General features: G+C 44.6%; 1 protein-coding gene across 1 annotated transcript in view; it reads left to right on the top strand.

Annotated features, from left to right (window-relative positions):
- Nucleotides 1–12,074: 12,074 nt before the first annotated feature.
- Nucleotides 12,075–23,024, top strand: part of LOC115550764 (keratin-associated protein 5-1-like) — a gene marked incomplete at its 3' end in the record, with an annotated part of 100,539 nt that continues 89,589 nt past the window's right edge. Inside the window, exon 1 of the mRNA XM_030366052.1 lies at nt 12,075–12,310. Within this exon, the coding sequence (XP_030221912.1) occupies nt 12,075–12,310 (236 nt within the window). The remainder of the gene's footprint in view (nt 12,311–23,024) is intronic.

Here is a 23,024-nt window from a genome sequence, read left to right on the forward strand (position 1 = left end):
TTGTAAAGCACTTTCAGTGGCCACTGGTTAGAAAAACGCTACATAAATGCCGTCAATTGACCAAAAAGTCAAATTTCTTCATATCCAATTGGTCCTCACACATAGAAGTCTGCGCGGGGAATTGTGAGTGCAGAGAGTGTATTTTAGAAGCCAGGCGCTGTCTACACAGACATAGTCTTCAACCGTTAGTAATAATACATTCATTGTGTGATAGACGAACACGTGTTATTGTTGCTTGCAAATTGCAAAATGTCATTCTGGTTGTCTTTGTACATTTTCTTTTAATTAAATGATTTCAACGGATTATCGTGTTCATTATAAATTTTGAGATTGGAGATCTCAAAATTGCCATCGTTTTTATCAGGCGTATGTGTGTGTTTGTGTGTGTGTGCGATTTTGTGTATGTGTGTGTTTGTGTTTGTGTGTGTGTGTTAAGTAAAACCAGTTATAAAGTGCAGTACAATGGGCGCTGTGGGTCCATTTCCCCCTGTTGCAGCTGTCCTACAACATACACAATAGTTAATATGTATGGCGGCAGCAGCTAATGTATTTATCACTGTTTACATATGTGAATATCCATATAGATCACAGTGTAACCTCTTTTTCTGGTTGACGTTTCCTCTTCCTCTCCATATCAAGGGAGACCCCCCCTCCCAGCCAGAAGGAGATGGGATAAGTAAGTTGCCCAGGCGTGCCATACTGGGAGTTGAATGTGAGACAAGGCAATTGGATTCCATATTGAATTGGGAACAGGGGACAATGGAGAATCCTCCGTGAACTCGCCACTCATTTTTCTATTTGGAATTCCTCTTTAGAAGAGAGGGGATCGCTCTCGCTCTCTCTCTCTCTCTCTCTCTCTCTCTCTCTCTCTCTCTCTCTCTCTCTCTCTCTCGCTCTCTCGCTCTCTCGCTCTCTCTCCCTCTCTCTGTCAGGTAAAAAAACCACAACAAAATCTTCATAAGCCACGACCTGTCAATCTTCCCGATACTGACAGAGGAGTGTTCTTATTTACCCCTGTATAAATTGGAATCATATTTGCCAGTCAAACTGGTGAAATTCAACGGTGGGCGTCCAAAAAAAAAGAAGGAAATCCAGTCAAGCTGCCTGCCCCGTCCCTGCACCTCATTCCATTATCGTACTTTATTGAAAAGAGTGTGATGAAAAACAAACCCACACAGGCTATCCACCTTCCTCCACCTGCACTTTGTCGGAACTAATGACCTCTCCCAAACCCTCGCTGACCTTATTAATCGAAGAGTTTGACCTTTCCCCATCGCTGGCGCCCGCAGGACAAGGGCATGTAACATGCTGTAGAACACGCCGCCTGACAAGGGCTGAGACAGACGGGCCGGGAGATGCTAGCATGTCAGAGGGGGCGGGGGGCGGGCTGGATGACAGAGATGAGGTCAGCGAGGAGAAGGTGAGACGCCGGAGAGTGGAGTCAACGCACGCAGTCATGCCGTGCGGCGGGTGGACGCCCCCCCATCTCCTTCCTCTTCCTCCTTCTCCTCCTCCTCCTCCTCCTCCTCCTCCTCATCTCCCTGCTCTTCCTCACCCAGCACTCCCCCCAGAAGGCTGTGGCTGCCAGCGGCCACGTTCATCATCCTGACTCCAGCAGCTGAGCAACATCTGTTCATTAGACTTGACAGATGAACGAGAGACCGATAGAAAAAAGAGAAGAAAACAGGGATGGAGGCGGAGGAGGTAGGGAGGAGCGAGGTGGACCTTCGCTGGCTCTCCAAAGGCATCCGTCTCCCCCCACCCCCACCACATCCACCACCACCACCTCCACCACCACCACCACCAGCGACATGCGGTGGCGCAACGGTGGGTGTGCGTTGGCGCCGTATCGCCGCAGTGTTCTCCCTGTAAACGTGTGATACGAGCAGCCGGCAGGTAGCCGCGGGGGTGGGCGGCGGCGGTAATCGAGGCGCCGGGCTCATCCGTCACGTGCCCATGGCACCGCGCCGAAGGTCCCTTGGACTATAACCTGTTTTCCTGCGTTTGTTCCCCCGCCTCGGAAACGGCGTTGGAGGAACCGGTCGCACAGCAGTGACACGGCAAAGACACCGATAAATAATGCAGCACACATTACCGGCACCCCCTTCTTCCTCTTCCTGCTACGCCGCCCCCACCTCCTCCTGCTGCAACTCGGATGTGAGGGGAAGAGTGAGGCGAGGAGTGCGACCTCCCTGCCCCCCCCGAGGGACGCGGGAGTGGGATGAGGGATGGGGGTGGGGGGGATTGTGGGGGACGGGGGAAACACCATGCAGAGAGTTGCCCGGCACACAGCCCTGGCCGGCACCGCTGGCGCCCTGGACATCAATATTTAGATTGAATTTACATGTGCTTTCCTTTGAAAAGATACACCCTATCGCACACCCACAAACACACTTAAATATATATCTTTATTTTTCAAAGGGCCGAGTCCCCACTCTGGACATGGGATGCCATATATACAGCCGCCCACCTCTTTCCTCTTCCCTTCAGGGAGCACAGCTGTGAAGCAGTGTCTTCGGGAGAGTGGCAGATAGGGAAAGCCTGAATGGAATGGATTTGATTTTATCACCCTGGGAGACGGGCCATCTCATGCAGACCTTTGACAAACATTGCAGTCCAGGGAAAGAGGATGGAAAAAAAAAAAAAAGGTCAGGGATTGAAGGGGCAAGGCAGAAAAGAGAATTAAGTCATCACATGCTATCTGAAGTTCAAACACATCACCCTTGTGTCCACTCGGCTGCCCTCACTGCCCTTATCGCCGACACTACAGCAACAACACAGGTGGCTCTTGAGCTCACTATGTGTCTGGTGGTCAGTTGGAGGCTTGGGCCAGGCTTTCGATGTGTCTTGTTTTTCAGGGATCATATTATGTATTGTTGGTCGATAGCAGACCATTTCAGACTGCAAGATAATACAGAGATTGTTTTCGCAATCAAATATAATTTGAGGGTACAAAAGAAACATGGTCTTTTCTTTTAAACACACACACCGGGTTTTTTCACAGTTTATTGTTGTTGTGTTTTTGGCCCAGTAAAAGCTTGCACAAATGAAATGTAAAATGAGGCAAGGCACGTTTTGAAAGAAATTGCATATTTGCAATAATCAACTGAACAACAAGGAATTTGTTAATGCGTATGATTGTTGGAAAGTTTATTGATGCTGTTGCTTGCCTGCTTTTTTATGGTTTGAAATTAAATTTTTATAACTCAATAAAGACAAGGGGTTTGTGTGAATTTGAAGAAAAATGTAAATAAATCGACGATTAAACATCTAATGAAGCGTCTCTTCTAATTTAAATGAATCTTAGAAACCACTTATCTTACCAAATGTAGTTATATGCCTGATAAAAAACTAGCGTGACACATATTCCATAAAGTTATGTAGAGAACATGAAGGTTTTACCCTGGATTTAGAATAAATCTGGTTCAGAACATCTTCTGAAAGTTTAATCCAAATGAGTTGTACATAATTATGGTTTCTTTTTTTACTTGGACACTCTCGACAGCTCCTGACCTGGGGGTCAAAGCACGTTCATACAACAGAGGTCTGCTTAATATTTCGGCAGTTTGAGTGATTTCTGAAAAGCTTACGTAATTTCAAACCATATGTTGACAAAGTGGAAGCTAATGCGGCTATCTGCGAAGCTTACTTGTACTATCTTCCTCTGAGGCAGCATAGTTCTGTCCAAGCAGCGGCCTGAAAGCTTTTTTTAAAGGACAGCTAGGCTATACAAAGCCTATACTATAGTATAGTCTAATCGAATACTAATTAAAGGTATAATATGTACATTACGGCGTTAAAATAACTAAAACTGACTGGACTTAAGTTATATATTTTGTTGAATTGTGTACTTACATTTCTCCAATTGTTTCCAATAATGTTCAAACCCAGAGAAATCCGTTGTTATGATCACGTAGTAGGTCAATGCCCTTTAAACCCTAACTTCCGGGGGAAAATACCTAAACAGTAATCCAGTAGAAATGTAATTTATTGATATGATATTTCAATATCGATTTAGTATTTAGTTTACAGCAATGTGCTACTTTGCCAAGTGGCTCCTGCACAAACAGACACACACGCTATGTGTTTGATTGTTTATTACTAAATCTATTAGGCATAATGTGCAATCTATTACACCAGAAAAGCCTTTCATATATTTCAGTTATGACGTTGTTTCTCATTTCCCAGTATACTACCGGTATATGCTTTACACACTATGACATGGCATCAGTATCTCCCACAAACCTTGTTGTAAATCCTCTCTCCCCCCCCCCCCCCCCCCCCCCCCCACCCCCCACCCCCCAGAAAGCCCCAAGGCCTTCCACGGTGTATTTTACCAAGAAAAATAAATGCGTAAATGGAGAGGGACAGATAGAGGTAGGGTGCATTACCGTATATTACCCTAGGAGGCGCTGTTGTCCTTACTTGGAATTGCAGAAAACGCCCATCAAGGGAAGGGACATGCTGAAAAGATCATGCTGACCGAATACCAGGAAAAAAGATGGAAAAAGACCACAGAACATATGACCCTGTGCTACACTGATAACTGCCTGCTTCCATTGATACCAGGGCTGAGAGTATAAAGGATAAAGCATACACCTTTAAAACCACCCGCATTGGATTTAATGGAGTGGCTTATAAAGCGACATATTTTCTATGTGATAGCAAAACGTTGCATTCTAGGAATATAAACACAAAAATAGTAAACATGAAAATTTAAATGTATTAAACATTTAAAATCTGAAAACTAAGGTCAAATTTAAATTATGTAAGCAAGTAGCGCTATAGTAGATTGTATAGACTTCTAGCACAATATTTGGAAAAGGAGACAACTTCTTCCAGGGTATTTGTGATGGGAGAGCTGGAGAGTAAAGAGAGTTGGGAGAGATGTAGAAGAGACTTGGGGGAGCTGGAGAGTTTGGCGAGTTGGGAGAAATGGAGAACAATGAGAGAGGTGGGAGATGTGGTAGAGTTGGAGAGAGATGGAGAGAGTTGTAAAGCCGGAGAGTTGGGAGAGACAGAGAGCTGGAGACCTTTTGTTCCTCTCAGTACTCTGTGTGGCTGGTGGAATAACGATTCAAGAGGTTTTCTATCTAGAATGGATTCACAATAGATTACGTTTCCAAATTAATCACAAAAAAAATGACTGCTAAGTTTTGTTTTTCAATTCGTCTTTGATACCCAGAAAACTATCAAAACCAAATAATCAAATGGACGGCTTTCAAATAAAGATATGACTTATAAACTCACTATATTAAACAGCTAACCTGATACCACGGTTTTGTTGATTCCAACGCCGTTCACTCTTCAGAATCAAATCTCAGAATCAACACGATGGAATCATGTCGAACCCCCCTCTTCCCTCTTTCCGTCTCCATCCCTTGGTGGGACACATGGCAGCCCCGCCCCCCTCCGGCTCCTCTCTCCACCACCTTGTTTGTGCGAGCGGCTGGTGGATGGCGGCCGTGGCAGAGTGACAGGCCTCGCTTGTCAGTGCTCGGCGAGCATTAGCGACAGCCGCCGCGCCGCCCCTCTGTTTTGGAGAGGGGCCACTACCTTGTCAGCCGTGCATGGAGTGATCCTAACAGAGGACTCAACACTTAGCTACGTGCGGACGACGGGGGGAACCGGCAGGTTTGGTAAGGCCCCAAAAAGAGAGAGAGGGGGTGGTGGTGCGCTCTTTCTGCCGGGGCCGAATGCCAGCTGGAACGCGGTGGTGGAACCGTAAGCGGGCCCGCATCCATTTGGTATTAGTTTGTCTCTGCCGCTTCTTTCGACCGGAGAAGAGCCTCCTCGAAACAGCTGGCTGGTAAGGTGAGACACTTTTTTGGACTGCAATAACGCTGGCTAATTGCAGGTTGGATTGCGCACAGTGGCAGGCAAGGTAATTAGCGGTGTTAGTACGACGGGACAATTGCAACCTGTTATGGCTGGGAATCATCAGTGCCTCGCCATTAATAAGCAAAAACAAAAAGGCTCAGAATCAGCCCCAGGCACAGGGTGTGGGATATTTTCCAAGGTCCAATCAAAACATTGGTGTGATTCTGTCAACTTCACTTATTTATGTCAACAAGGGGATGATTGAGTTTATGAGAGAGACAGGTGAGAGGTTTAAAATACTTAGCAGACTCTGTTTTAGTATAGCATGCTATTTCCCGGAGTAATCAACTCACTTTCTCTAGGTCACTGAATGCACTTAACTCTCCTTCTATTGTTGGGGTCAAGTGACACACTTGTAATAATTGATTGACATAATTGTTTCGGCTTTACATTTAATGACTTTTCCTAATTGAATGGGGACAACTGGGTAAACGGTAAAATCAATGTTCTATGTCCTGTAATCATTATGCTCACATCTGTATACTTTGTGTTGATTTGACCCAAGGTGGGGTAAGCTGTATAAACATAGCATAAATATCCCTATTTTTGTTTCAGATGATATCGAGGTGCCTATTAGATGCAATTTTATAATCTTCTTAATCCCTCTGATTTAAGGCCCTTACCTAACAAACCATGGCTATAGGGTCTCTAGGTGCTCTGTGCGCCCCTCTAATGCCCTCTCTTCATTTAAAATGACCTCTAAGCAGAACTGTTCTGCCCATGAGGTTTAGTCCCAGCTCTTTGTACCATGAGAGTAACGTGGAGGAGCATGAGTCTGAGACAAAGGATGACGTTGAGGAGGTTATGAGGCGTCCTCCTCTGATTAGAACCAGACCCTTCGCTTTGAACCTCTTGTTGTCCCTCAACCATCTATCGACACGTTATCTCCCACAAATGTAAATTAATTTCCAATTTTAGCCCAATCAACAAGATGTGATGTTGATTTGCATATTTTACCAAAGTGGCGTAATAGGTATTCTTTGCGTAGAATGGTGCTGGGGTCTGTGTTAATCAAAAGGCCTTTTAGGTAGTCACCGAGGAAACGTAATGTACCTGATACATCAACTCGGGTAACAATTAGATTATATTTTCTTTGGAGATTTAAGGGTGAGGTCTGGGACAAATTGTCCCGAAGGATTAAAGATGTTAGTACATTTGAGGATAAGGTACTACATAAGAGGATAAGGATCCTACCTTGTAAATACATGCTTCAATCTGGATTCAAAGCAAATAAAGGAAAATGGATTACGACTCGTCTGCCTTTGGTAAGCGTTGATCAAACAGCTTTTCATTCTGCTGTCCTCAGCAATGTATTAGTTATGCAATGAAATATGTGTTAGATCCACAGATATAGGTATATTTTATAGGATCTGGCTGTTTACCAAGACCCCAGGTTAATTGATGACAGCGTCTGTCAAGATGTAAATCAACCGTGATTTAATTTCGGTTTATTTCATTTTATAGGGGTAAATATTGGCTTTCTCTTTGCCCTCGATGACTCGTTGAAACTTGAGAATGTCTTTGACCTGCTTCCGTCTCAACCGTCCTGTCGGCACAGGACTCAAGAACTCTCCTTAGAAAAAACAAGATGTGGAATAATGAACGTTAAAACATACACAGTGAAACTTAATCGTGTATATTTTGGAATATTCCTCAGGCCAGGACAGCCATGATGTGCCAAGGGTTGATCGCTTTCCACTGTATTCTGGCCAATCTAGACCGCTGATTTAAATGGCGACAATTATTATTGGCAGGCATCCGGTCAACTTTGCTCCTGTACTTTCTGAACTCTTCCTTTATCTGAGCAGTGTACGTCAGTTCACACAGTGTCAGGTTTAGCACCAACACAGACAAGAGCCAGAAGTAGAGGAGAACAAGAGCAACTAAAGCGACAATTAGAGGAAATCTGTAGTAAGATTTTAGCAAAGAATTTAGCAAACAACATCCAAAACATGTATCGGAAACACACATTCGATCACTCCTTCAGAAATCCCTCCCTTCAGCCTCCCTCTCGCCGCTGAACATGAAACAGGAAGTAATAATAATAATAATAATAGATTAAATTTATATAGCGTGTGTAAGTGTGTGAAGTGATGGCATTATGTCGGCCCCGCCCTGACTCTTGCCGCTACATGCAAAATCAAAGCATCCGCTGCCAGGGGAGTTCTCTCTTTGGTCAGATAAGGAACCCCGGGAACAAGCTAACTTCTCTGTCGGAGGGCAGAATCCATCATTGTCCCATGATTGTAAGAGGATGAAAAACCGCTACAACGCTTTGGTTTCCAAGGCACGTGATTGGCCCACCCTACTGCGGTCCACTGAAGACCTAATGGTCTGATGAATATTAATGAGAATACTGCGGTGGCTAGTGGCTGTGCTCACTGCCAGTCAAAACGGCCACGTTAATAATAACGAGGGACCATTAACTCAAACAAGGTATGTGATGACTGTTAGCTGTTTTATTGTCAGTTTCATATCTCCAAGGTAGTTTTGCAGTAAGTACTGTTCAGAGGAAACCATACAAAACATGAAAGTAATGTGTATCTGCGCGAGTTAAATCTCTTTCTCTTGTCTCTTTCCCGCCTATTCTGGCTGCACAGTCCATTACTTTACCTTCATCCCGACCCAAATCCAGGCCGAATGTTGAGCTCCTGCCGCAGAGTTTATCAACACTCTGGCTACAAAGGTTCATATCAGACCACAGCACTCATATCCCAGGCCTGCGCTTCATTACGGGCAAGACACTGCACGGCTCTTCTGCTCCACGAGCTACGCCCCCTGAAGTGCTAAGATCAACTTAATGACATCAATTAAGGGCGCCCCCTTAGCGACACCTCAGCACGTTTGCAGCACTGTGTTGTTGAGGTCACGGGGCTGATTGGGGAGCACACCCACCACCGTAAGTATGCTTCCTTTGGAGATGAGATGACACCACGAGCACACACGCACACATACACAGTCATAGATGGGAGGAAGGAGAAGGAGGAGGGATGAGGAGTGCACAGAGGCATGCAGCATGGATGTGGAGTGTAACACAAAGGGGGGAGTCGCTCATTAGCATATCTGATGTTCTAATAGCCTCCAGTTGATCATTTAAGAGCATCCATTTGATGCCTCGTTTTTCCCACTCCCTCATTTTGTTTTACCTTGAAGGCACCGTCTTTTTAATCATCATCGCCTGCACTGTAATTACCGCTGACATCATAATCCTACAGACATGAAATAGGCTGCTGTTAATATTTAGTGACAAAAAGCTTTGGCTAATTTTGCCGCTGCAGTCCTTTGCGGTATATTGCTGCGGCGGGGTCCTTGGAGGGCTTTGCTGAGGAATGAGAGACAGCCTGCGATTTGCATTTGCACAAATTGGAAATCAATCATATCTTTTACATCATGAACGACTGTATTGTATACATTGCCTGTGCTAAAAAAACCAAGGTTCATTATAAAATTGCAGGGAGAGATTTTGATCAAGTTACGCTGGTCTTTGGGAATGAAGTCAGTAATAATTATGTTTAATTCTATTCCAGATATATTATGAATAGAATATATCATGAATTTTAATACCCAATGTATATAAAAAATTGTAAATATATGATATAGAGAAAGATATTGTATTTAATACATAGTTAAGAGCTATAATATGTAGCAAAAGTATTGCATTAAATCATAAAATCCCCAAATTTTCTTCAGAATTTCAGTTAACATGCCGAGTCAAAAGACAGGCTTCTGCAACAACAATGCCACCGCCAAAATGTTCCCTGAAAATTATAAAAGAAAGTTCTGAAAGAAGCGTTCCGGGCCGGAACCTTCTATGTTGCTTTGGCCTATGTGTTAGGACTCACTATTCTCACAGTAACCCGGTTGCCAGATATGCAACACAATGGCATACAAAAACAATGGAAGCAAGCAAACGAACTGGATCAACCCAAAATTGTACTAGCTTCTCTTAGACCTAAAAGCCTCGTCGCCGTATGTCGACAAAGCCGCATGGCCAGAGCTGCGCTAAAACACGGGTAAAGGCATTGCAGTTGAACGCCGGAGACAGCTTAGAGCCCAGAAGGATTCCAAGATGGATGTGACCCAATGTCGCCCTGTCTCAATAGGGGGGGGGGGGGGGGGGGGGGGGGGGGGGGGGGGGGGGGGGGGGGGGGGGGGGGGGGGGGGGGGGGGGGGGGGGGGGCAGATGGGGCCAGCGGAAATATTTGGGTGACAAATGCTGCACACAGAACCCAAAAGCCATAACTGGATTTGAGGGAATTCTATTATGCTGTTGTGCTATAAAGGTTGTTGAAAACAATGTCAATATGAGAGTGAAGGAAGCCCACACTGATATACGTTGGTAAGTTACTTTGCAGTTCATTAATTTAAGCGATTTAAGCAACCATGGGTTTAAGAAAGGCGCTAAATAAATGTAACTTATTATTATTAAGTATTAATGTTATTAATTAACTTATGTGCATAGACTCATATAGGTACAGTTAACATTTTAAGTTACACAACAATATAAACATGTGTTCTGTATCTGTACATACATGTGTTCTGTATCAGTATGTAAATGTGTTCTGTATCTGTATACTATACATGTGTACAGCGATTTGTTGCTCTTCAAAAGGGCTTGTTGTCGTTTTCCTTAGAGGTATATTGTGTAGAATTTTGAAGCATATATTATGCACATGCATGTCACCGTATATGCGCTTATTTAAAGATTAATGTTGAAATGTGCTTGTGTTGTTCAGTGACCTCAACCAGGCAACCCTCTAGAGCTTTCTAGTCTGGGGATGAGGGGGCAGGGGCAGAGACAACACGCTCAAATATTGTGAATTTGCACTGCGGCAGCCATTTTAAAGGATTGGTGTACAATGTGACCTATTGTACTTTAATACAGAACATCTATCAATAAATTATGTCAAAACATCAACATGTGTGGTGTGATTTCACTTTGACATCTTTTAATTAACTAAAATATTTCTTAAAGCATCCGACCAATTGAAATTCAAGACAAAGGCAGAAGTCTCTGATCAACACATGGACAGTCGTCTCTCAAGACACAACGTCTGCCTTCAGTGACGGCCAACATCATGAAAGATGCAGTAATGACCACAATGAGGAGGCCGAGAGCACTCTGCCATCTAAAAGCAGAGTCCTGGGGATGTCAGGGAGACATCAGGGGAGAGCGAATGTGACAGCTCAAAGAGACGTTGAATTCCACTGCCCCTCTTACCCTCTGCACCCCATATCTCTCCCCACCATGCCCCCACATTTGCAAGGCTCACGTCTGATTTGAAGTGCCAACCGCCCATAGACTGGGTTCTGTTGGGAGAAAAGCCACATGGCCTCTATAGATGAATATATGGTGAGTGAATGAATAATTTCATGTTTGTTTCATCTGGATATTCCATTAGATCAATGATTACTACGAAATCGTGTCTGTTATATACGGAGGTTGAGCGATTTGAAGGAGAGACATACATACAAAAACTCCTTCCATTTGAGATGGAAATAGAGGTATCTGAACAACACTTTGACTAAGGAAAGAAACACTAAATAAAACAAACAAGAGAATATAAATGGAGATCAAGTGGGACCAGCCATCAACCCCCTCCTCCCACCCCTCAATATAATTACAGAGCACAGAGAAAGTGTTTTTTATGTATCAATCAATCAATCATCATGGGCAGCAATGAAACTCGCCATTATTGTTGTTATTGTTGCAATAATAATTATTGGTGTGTGTCCAGGGACTTCAAGAACATGCCCAGTCTATTTCTGCCACCTTGTCAACATACAATATGCTCTTGACGTCCAAGGCCAGAAAATTATTGTATTCTGTAATTAACGGCCAGATAGATGCTTTTCTTTCATGCCTTAAAAAAATTATTAAAAGAAATAGACATACATTTTTTAACAAGGACATCTGCAAACATCTCATTGTGATCTCATTGGGTTTGTGGCCAAAACAGGCAGAAGAATATCAGTTTATTTCAAACTTCTTCTGAACTTCTTCTGAACTTAAATCTGAATCATCCTGAATCAACAGTCAGAAACCCCCAACCTCAGCGTCAACTCCCGCCGGTGCAGACGACGCACAAGATGTACGACTAAACTGCTGTTTTGCCATCTTGTGTACGGTGGAAATTAGCACGCTGCGTATTTTCATCTCCCTCGTCACTCTTGCGCGAGGGCGCCGTGCCCCCATGCCTGGCCTGGCGGCAGGTGGTCCGCCGCACCACCGCGCTCAGTCACGCCGGCAGGTGCTGCCTCTGACGTTTGTGGAGCGGGTCGCCAGCCTTTGTCTCCAGGACCCTGGGGGAGAATGGGAGGGTGGTGCTTGGGAGGAGCTGGCCTCCAACACACCTGATCCCCTGATCTGGCACACGCCCCGGTCTATTAGTCTGGCGCCCCCCCCAGGCGGCCCCTCATGTCACGGCAGGTACAGGTACAGCCCTGCCCAAGCAGACTTCAGGCGGGAACGCTGGGGGCCCGAGAGCTCCCCCCCCCCCCCCCGCCTCCGTATCTTCTTAGGAGAGGAGCAACGTTCTGCAACTCTCTGGGTTTAACATCACAGAGCGCTGTGTTGAGAGAAATTTGTGCTTTGATGTTCATGTGCGGTGTTTTCTCCTGAGAGAATCTGGGTGAGGTGGAGGATGAAGAAACATAAATATATATTTCTGTCAATACATTTACTCTGCTAATTATCTGGAGAAGAGCATGCGTAGCACTATGAATAATGGATTAACTATTGGTAATGTGGCTAGTTTACGTTTTAGAAGCTGAAACACGCATTTTCGGGGCGGATTAGAAACTTCTGCCGCGGACCTTTTCCGAATGCAACACGGTGCACATTTTTGTAAGAACTTTGATGCCGTTTGTAAGCGCGGGGCTGGCAGGTGGAGAGAAAGGAAGTTTGCAACTGAGGCTTGAAGCTTGCAACAAGTTCGTTGGTATGCAGGGCGGCTGTGTCCGTCTGTGTGTGAGTGGGTGAGTGAGCCATTAATTATACAGGGCTTTTAGTAGATGGGAAAAAATGGATCAAAAAACCACCGTTTATATTTAGAAGGACATGTCCACCTTTTAACGCCAAAAAGAATCGAATGAAACACATTCTTGCTTTTTATCTCCCAACAAACAGAGATAAACAAATCAATAAAATCAACAAAATAAAGAACGAAAAAAATATGTTTTCCTCCTTGTGTTTCAAAATGTTTCACATTAACATCGGCCTACACATCATCTCGTCTTGGCAGCGGGCCTTTGCAGCCCCTGCCAGCGACTCAAGACTCCACACGTACACGCACAAGAAGGAAAAATAAACTAGGCAGCCGCCCGGGCCCCGTCTAACATCATTAACCCAGCTTATCCCGGCCCTTACTCATCCACACTCGGTAATCAAAGGCTACAATCCTCCCATCCCTCTTCACCCAGGTCCACCATCGCTCACATCTCCCCTTCCGTCCCTCCCCTAACCCTCCTACAGCCCTCTGCACCTCCACCACCACCACCACCACCACCACCACACCCTCCCCCCGCCTTCCCGCCCACCAGCAGGGAGGCTCAAACACTCTGCATCACTCTGGCAGGAGCAGCCCACCGCACTGCATGTTGGAGCGCATCCCAGAATGGGATGTCCTCCAAGAGGGGGGGAAGAAGGGGGGGCGGGGGGCGGGGAGAGGAAAGTCACGTGTCAGAGCAGATTAATGCTGCGGAGCGCTGACTGACCGGTGCACACTGAACTGGGACCCCATGGTGGGGGTGGTGGAGGTGATAGGGGGGGACGGGGGCGGGGCTGAGGCTGATGCTGTGGCCTGGCTCGGAGGGAGAGGTGAGAGGGCTCCTATAGATTCTCCATTCGCTGTCCCTCAGGGGGTCCGGGCAAAGGGGGGACAGGGGACGTGTGGCTTAAAGCTGCCAGGCAGGACGGTGTGTGTGTGTGTGTGTGTGTGTGTGTGTGTGTGTGTGTGTGTGTGTGTGAGATGTATGTGTCTGTGTGTGTACGTGTTTGGTGTCTGTGTCTGTGCGTCTGTCTGTGTAATCAGGCTAAGTGGCTTCTTATCAAGGGAAATAAAATGTTGAGGACACAGGCATCATGAGTGCAAATCCATCAAAGTGACTACTTTCACTTTAAGGTGGGGTGCATGAATTCAACATTATGAGGCGTTTGCACTAATCTGTGTGTTATTGTTTTCCTATCAAGATAAGTCACCTTAAAGATTCTCACCTTCACCACCATTTTTGGTTTTGTAGTTGAGTTTAGTTTTACTCGTATTTTCATACCTTACACCTACTAATCGTCTCACAAATGGTTTTACACATCTTTAACAGGGTTAGGAAACGTGTTAACTGGCAGCTAGTAAAATAAGACTTAAGTCGTCTCACGACAGCTATAGTACGTCATAAACCGTTAACACCCTAACCAAACTTTGTTCAAAACAAGGGAATGGCTCATAGTCACGATAAATCACAATTACACGGATATTACAGTCCTTTAACCTACGGATGATTATCCTATCTTACAAGGAGGCGAGACAGGGTCTTCCACTGTCGATCAGACTTCAACTGGGGCGCAGGTGCACGCTTTATCCCGGTCATTAAGACTCCATCACTCATTGATAATAGCCTTTCAACATTGTCTGGGTGAATGATGTTCTAGCAGAGGTGAATATAGATATTAACTAATGATGCTAACAGTGGTGGGTCGCTCAAGCCTCCCGGTTGAGCATGTCAGAGCTCTTCATAAATCAAGCGCACAGTGTCGAAATTACAGGCCAAAATATTGCACTGGAATGAGAGAAAAACAAAATTGAGCTCCTTTTTGCCATGATTCCCATCTCATTACTTGGTAACCTCATTAACCACGACCGTAATCTCGCAAACGCATCCTCTGGTTATTCATGGCGTTCTTTTAATACAACGGAAGCACAATGATGCGCAGAGGGCACTGCGGTAGAGAGCGGAGATCATCCGCGTCTCCCTTCCTCCACCGCGCACTATTAACATAAAAGGCGCGCAACGCAGCGCGGTCAGTAGCGACGCGCTGTCCGCGCGTTGCCTCGCATCCCTCAAATGTACTTTGCCGCAGGTGTGACGGACACTCATCGGTTTTAGCAGCCTAAATCAGATCGCTTTCACACGGCTCTCCAGGCATGGCCGCCGCGGCCAGGGGTGCCTGCGATCAGCGTCACACGCACACCCCCGCTTGTCCTCTCCCATTATCCTCAACAATCACACGGGGAGAGAGGGACGGGTGGGGAGAGACGGGTGGAGGGAGGGAGGGAGGGAGGGAGGGATGGTGGAGTACACGGCCGAGGGGCTAATTTACATTCACCTCAGGAAGGCGCGCTATTGGAGGGTTTCCTTGGATCGTGCATCATGCCATGCATAATTATTAACGCATACAAACACACACACTTACACACACACTTACACACACGAACACACACACACACACACACACACACACACACACACACACACACACACACACACACACACACACACACACACACACACACACACACACACACACACACACACACATACACAAACACATCATTTTCAAAACACACACACATAAGGGCAAACACACACACATATAAATAACACACTGAGGTTCGCATCTGCCAAAAAAGCACTTAAGCAAGACATGATGGCGAATCCTGACTTGTACTTGGTTAGTTCTCCACATTACCGACGTTATTTATAAAGGCTGCAACCAAAGTCAAATAGACACTTGAGAATTAACATAACCATGCATCCATCCCAGCCAGACTCTGTTGTTTTTGACCCTCCTCTCTTTTCTCTATCTACATTTAGAAACCGCTTTGTCCTCTAGCTTTATGGGAGTAACAATCAAGTTAAGACCTAATGTTCAACCATAACACTAAACTCCTACACATACTACATGTCCACACATGCTAAATGTCCACAAAGGCTACACATTAACACATACCACACATCCACAAATATCCACACATGCTATGCATCAACTACACACTAGTGCCCTGTACTACGAACCTCGCTGAACATATCCGGCCTGGGTCGACAGAGACGCAACTCGCGATCAGAGTTAAATGGTAGGCTACTAAGCTCACTTAGGATTCGATTAGTTGAGCCGGGTTTTCCGCTTATGTTTTAATGTGCGTGCACCTGAAAGGGGCGTTTATTGCATTTTACTCACCTTAACAAACTGGATAGATCAAGCAGTATATATAAATGCGTATAAATGAAAAGATTCTGAATATTGTCTATAAAATAACTATGCCAAATGCAGAATTGTATTATAGGATGTGATTATAGAGTGATGATGATTTCAAAATCCATAAGCAACGTCCAACCTCCCATGTTCTATAATTTAGGGAATTCACTCTAAATACATCATATAGGCCTATGCAAGAAATGTATTGCATATGTTTTCAACCGATGGCGTAGTGGATTAGTATAACACCCCAACGCTAGCGCCGGGGCTCAGTTCTCGCAGGTCTAGCATCATGCCTTTTACCCCCATAGATGTGGTGCCAGCACGGCCTTGGGAATATGGGTTCAAGTTCGAAATACGCACAAAATTTATTTCCATAACTTTTAGTGAATTAACTATTGCATATGCATGAGAATTGGAACGGTTTACGCTTCACATAAATGCGCATCATTTAGGAGAAAAACCCTGCACGCATAAGTTCAAGACTGACGTGCTACCTCCAATCTACCTCTCATTCATGGAGACAGAATGCGTAACAGAAAGCATTGTTTACATATGGTCCAACAAGGACGATCAAATAGCGAATACCCTCTGATGAGAACCGGTATCTCTCATGAATAAATATTCTCAGGCAATGCTTAGGAATCGGTCCCGAAAGAGCCTCTGTCGGAGAGACCTCTGTACGAGACGGGCTTCGAGGTCAACGGGAACACCCACAAATGGTGACGCCATTGTCAAAAGATGGGCTAGGAAGCTGCGCATGCCGATCTAACCCGATAGATTTAAGGCAAGCCCACACGCACCGGACCGAAAATCGGCGCCGGGGTCTATTTGGTGTCGTCGCTCAAATCGGCCACGTCGGCGTTCATTTCAGTCGATTCAACTTGTGTAATCGGCCATTCGAGTCGGTCATTCTTTTACCATTCTGATTGGTGGATGACTAGCAGTTTGACTAGCGAATCAGTGAAGCCCTGAAGTGAGGATGGTAAACATACCAGATAAACTGCGTAATCCAAGAAGATGTCACCACACTCTCTCAACGCATTGTTTGGCATTGTTTTGATTGTTGACCTTGGATTGAATATTGTGGATCGAAGAGTTCGAGCAACAATTCATCGCCATGGTGGAGGATAGACTGTTGCTGTTTGTGGTCGCTGGCAATTCCTAGGACCTGCTACTTCCGGTTTTCGTGGAATGTACGGCGTCGGCTGTAATCCCGTAGGTGTGTACCGCCCATGTCGGTGTTCGAGTCGGCCAGATTAAGGCCCCGTCCACACGAAGCCTAAACAGGCGAAACCGTTACGGTTTCGATCTATCCGGTTTCGCAGTATCTCCGTAAAGACGAAGCCAAGCGAAACCGGGTAGATTTGTAGAAACGCTGTAGTACACATTCCAGGCCCATAGCTTCTGCTACAGAAATCCTTGTTGTTGTGAGTTCTGAGACTCCGCGGGCTTAACAGTCATTGGCTAGAGGGTCGAGGGGAGGGGCGATGACGTCATGGTTTACGGTTTCAGTCGGTTTCAGGCGTCCAAACGAATCCAAAACGAAACCGGGTAGATTTGAAACCACCTCCGAGGGTGGTTTCAGAAGTTTGCGGTTTCGGTCAGCGGATTCGCCGGCTTCGTGTGGACGGAAGGCCGAACCGTACAAGACCTTTGCGGTTTCGCCATGAAATCGGCTTCATGTGGACGGGGCCTAAATAACCCGACTTCATTTACCGACGCGAATCGGGCAGTTGGTCCGGTCTGTGGTTGCCTTTATCTGAAAACCTGCTCCCGACCAGGTTTGGTTGGAGCATAAATCACCATGGTGATACAGTATGGAGGTAGATTTGTGTCTTTATTATGCAATCAAACAGAATAGGTTTGAGAGCAAAACCTTCCACACTGCAATCAAAAAATAGATTTGAGAGCAAAACTATCGACACTGCAATCAACATTTTTTTTATTGATATACATACACAAAATACACATTATTTTGTCAGCATGGAGCTGCTAGCTTAGCTCAATTACCTAGTCATAGGTATGTTACGTGCCCAGGCTGCCTATTAGCCTGCATGACATTGTGCATGTAGCTACTAGTTAACAGGACTATTTCTGTTCAACGATCTCTCGTTACTAACTGTGGATGTTGCCAAGCTGTCACTCCGATCTACAGCGACGCTAAAAGAGATCGACTTTCGTGTCCCAGCTAACCCAGGCTTTGAGCGCAACATACCTCGCTAACCCACTAATCGAGGTTGGTAGTACAGGCCACTGGGCTCAGTGTGTTTAGTATTATTATGACGACACAACTAAACATCACTGGAAAACCGCGTCTGAAAACCACAACGGTTGCATGGGTTTCGCCCAAAACCACGGATAATTTCACAGGAGTTGGCTATCCAATTGCAACATTGAACCCTAAAAAAACATGGCTCTTAAAAGCACATACAACCGCTGGGCAAGAGACCAATAACCGCATGAAATGACTGCGCCTGAACTTCTGAGGGAACAAAGTAAAGCCATGAGTATAGGCCCCAACTCCATAGAATCATATTTGTTTTTTTCAAAATATCACAATACTAAGCCGGAATAAATGTGACACGATGTTTATGTTGTATTAGTGCTCTGGGCTTTCGGAAATGAAAATGAATTACCACTCCCTGCCTTAGGTTGGGACAGAGAGATATCCACTGTGCATCGGCCTTCCAATTTCAATAGTAATCCCTTGAACAACTCACAAAGCACACACACAGTCTATGCAGACAAACGCTCTTCTATTTGATGACACTGCGTTACCATATGCCACCAAGTAGAGACTGCTTTCTGTGAAGAAGGAACCCAGTTGGGGCACAGAGATAGTTGTTTATGACGACCACTGCCTATTGGAACAAATCCTTGTTTAAGGTTAAAGTTTAAATATGCCTGCATGTCCTCGGTTAGGTTGTAGTTGTTTTAAAGGATGTTTGATGAAGACTTTAATACAGTTTGAATGACCCATATCAAAAATAGGTGTTGCTGCAACATTCTCTTCTTGTATGTGCACTTAAAAATTTTACTTATCCTAGCTATCTTTGTTCTATACGGGGGAATGGGTTAACCTAGCGATTGTTAGTGCTTGGCACTTGGTTCTATGACATCCTTACTGTACCGAGAGCGATATATTGTTTCTCTTTCTTCTGACAAATGTATTTATTGTAAGTCGCTTTGGATAAAAGCGTCTACTAATTGCCTTACATTTAAATGTTAATGTTATTCCTATCAAAATGCCCAAATCAAACTCTTCTAAGCAGGTACTTGAACCAATGAATAAACTACAAGCTAGGCAAGGTGCATCGCGGAATTCACCTTAATTCGTCATATAATTACACAAACTGTGCCATTTTCAGTCATGTGTTAAGTGGCACTTATCTGTGGAGTTGACATGTGACTAAATTGGCTCTGAATATGGCGGAACATGTGATTGGATGTGCACTGAGTATAGATGGATGTGACATCTGATTGGAGGTGCACCGATTGTGGACTGGTTATGAGTTGTTATGCGCTCAAATTGTGTTTATGACATGTGACCTTCTGTTATATTTGCATTGATTCTCAACAAAAGAAGATGAACAAATAACGTTTGATGTCCATGACAGACAGGCATGGACCTGTGTGTCATGGAAATCAATGTCCATGCCCTCATCAAATACTGTCAAACTTTCAGAGCTGTGAACATTCTCACGCAGAACAAAACAGGAATCAAATATAATGCTTTTTATGTGAAGCACATTGGAGTCTGCCTCGTCTACGAAATATGCTGCATCGATAAAGTTAACTTGACTTGACTTTAAATTGAAATGGTACAAAATAAATAGGACAAAGAAATGAGGAGCTGGTGGCTCAGCATCCCAGTCCCTTGGCAATTAGTATGCCAGTGGGATGCCAATGGCAGTAGTCTGAAGCGTTCTTTCACATCCTCGCCTTTCAGGAAGAATCTCCAGAAGAGCGATGCTCAATAATGTAAATGAGATCTTTAATTTAATCTCCCATTAAACTGGTGATTAAACAAAAGATCCATCACCACCACGTGTGAAGCAATAACACTGTTTGCTATATAAAAGCTACTCTGTCACATTTGGCGAACCTTCACAATAATTCCTATTATAATGTGAAGTGTTACACGTTTATATTACAGCATATGATTGTGTAAGTGTGCATCTGTAATTACTGTCTGGTTGTGTTGCTTTTATGTTAATGTCATATTTATTTGTGAATGTAAAGGGAAAGATAGTGGTGATACGCAGAGCATAGTAAACATTTCATTCAAAAGGATCATTAATATCGACTTAACAAAATTGACTCATGTTACTCTAACAAACATGTCACCTCATGCAAGTTCTCAACTAGCTCTAAAATGACCTGGACATATTTGCAGTTAACGCTGATTGATAGTGATTTCAATTGTGTTATCCATAAAACTGCATCATATAACTGATATATTCTACAAGTAGAAAATATTGGGCAGACGAATAACTGGGAAAGGCTCAATCTTACACACTGTGACTTTAATATGTCTGACATAAATGTACTGTCACGACTTCAAGAGCCACAATTTCAGCCAAATAAGAAAAGGGCAAGAGACAACCTACGGTACTTTGCTCTATCTACAAAATCATCTTTTACAAAACTCAACAAGAGCCGTTCTATTACCAAACTGCTCTTTGTAGATCCCACAGGATGACTTTGATGGGAAATCAATTCTTCTGCTGAAGAGATTTTCGTAAATGTTCACGCACTCTACAGCCATACTCGGCTTCTGATGGAGCCTGAGTTCAGGAATCAAAAGAAATGAGTCGATTGTTTTCAGGGCTCACTCGGCGTCAACTAACCCAACCTCGCAATGACCCTGGGGTCAAGTGCGACGCAGTCACCTCCGGTCACAGTGGCGGTGGTCTCTAATGGTTATGACGGTTGTTGTGCCGGCCAGAAATACGATTTGAAAGTAGCATACGATAGCTTTAGGGAAAGGCTTTTTTTAGTGTTGCAATTGTCGAGATACTCTGCTGCCCGTGCCCTTGACCCAGAGCAGTGCCACGGGCACTGCGCCGCAGCGACACCACCGCTCAGAGAGAGGGCTTGTGAGTGGAGGACACTCTTCGAGCAGAGGAAAAATAAACCACAAAGAAAATGTCATCTTCAGACAAAACTTTCCTCTTTAACTGTGTAAGCACAGTAATCCCCTACGTGTAACGCAAATAAAGCGACAACAAATAAACAAAGTCCAAATTTGTCAATTACTAATAATACCCAGAACAACAATGTAAACGATGCATGCAGCTTGTAAATGAACCAAAAATATTTTTACACTCATGCTGCATTTTTTAAGCCGATATACCAAATGAGAAAGTCAGAAGAATGATTTCAGTTCAAATGTTCAATAGCAATTTGGGGGAGAAAGTTTTCTATGGGTTGGACAGAGAAGTGAAGACACTAGCCATAACAATGGCGGACTCACTGTCAGTCCTGCGCTACAAAGCGTATTCAGTTCTAAGAGCTGTACGGGGGAGGTTTGCTTGAGTTTCTGCAACTGGTACCGGGTGTTCGTTCCTTCCAATCCGGAGAGTGGATGCCTGGCATACTCTGTGTGGGCTGCCGGGATGCAGTCGGAAAGCCCCATTAGTTACCCCCAAATTATTAGTCTCTACCCCATCTCTCTGCCGCACCCTGATCAGAATGTAAATCCCAATGTCCTATTTCTGGGGCCGTTACCGCCATACGACTTCCACAGAGCTGGGATAACTTTGTGTTTGTTGTTGTTGTTGCTGCTCTTCCCCCTAAATGCTAGGTTGCACAGCTGCGCTTCGCTTGGCCTCCACCCTGCAATTGCTTCAGCCTCGGCTTCATCTGTTATTTTCTGGAACGGTACCGTGAGGACAACTGATCTGTTTTCCCGGGGAGGTCGGTAGCTATCCGCTCCAGGCTGGGTCGGGTCCGTGGTCGGTTTGGGGCGATGTCTGCAGTCATTTGGTTTTTTCCCTCTTTTCCTTTGTTTTTATTGAGTGACTTGGCCTCTTCTCAAGATTAGTCCTTTCATTTGTAGGTGTTTTCTCTCCACGCTCAGGGGAGTTCATTGGCAATAGCTGTGTGGACAAGGGCACACACACACACACACACACACACACACACACACACACACACACACACACACACACACACACACACACACACACACACACACACACACACACACACACACACACATCAAAGACTGCTAATGAGTTAATGAGACTGTGTCCCAAATCACTATTTATGACCACATGAATAATATTTGAATAGTTGATATTTTGTTGCATCTGGAGGGAGAATTTTTATTTGTGGTTAATGAAGTTGCACAAGGTTAGCACTTTGGTCCTCAATTATATTTTAAAAAGGAGTCTGTTATAAAACATATCTCTCGCAGCCTAATTAACTGTATGTATTGCTGAAGCTGCAGGCTGTAAGAAAACACAAGGTATCTTTATGCATTATCAAAAATCTGTAATTCTTCACAAAAAACATAATCACATGAAAGTTAAAGTTAACATGTTTGTTAAATTCAAGCCAAACTCAAATGAATAATTCACCATTGCTTACTTATTCTTTTTAGCTGCAACTTTTCTGCTAATGGAAAATTTGGGTAAGGAGTCATAGATGCATCTATTAATCCCTAATGAACTTCAGGGTAATGTTGCCAAATTCAAATTTCTACTGTTTGTTTGAATCTGTTTTTTCCATGCTATATTTTCCCCACCATTTGTGTCTTGTATGATCAACGAACGGCCCCCAGGGGCCGTGACTGAAGCTTGTCCCCGGTTATCGTGAGCAGGAAATCAATACTTGCTTTAATTTATGAGAATGTCTTGTGGTTTGTGAACATTGACAACATGTTGTCTCAAATGAGAGGTCAACAAAGTTCAAATGGTCCTGAATTGGAATGCAATACACAGAC

The sequence above is a fragment of the Gadus morhua genome, chromosome 9 (assembly GCF_902167405.1).
Source record: "Gadus morhua chromosome 9, gadMor3.0, whole genome shotgun sequence".
In the NCBI taxonomy this organism is placed as follows: domain Eukaryota; kingdom Metazoa; phylum Chordata; class Actinopteri; order Gadiformes; family Gadidae; genus Gadus; species Gadus morhua.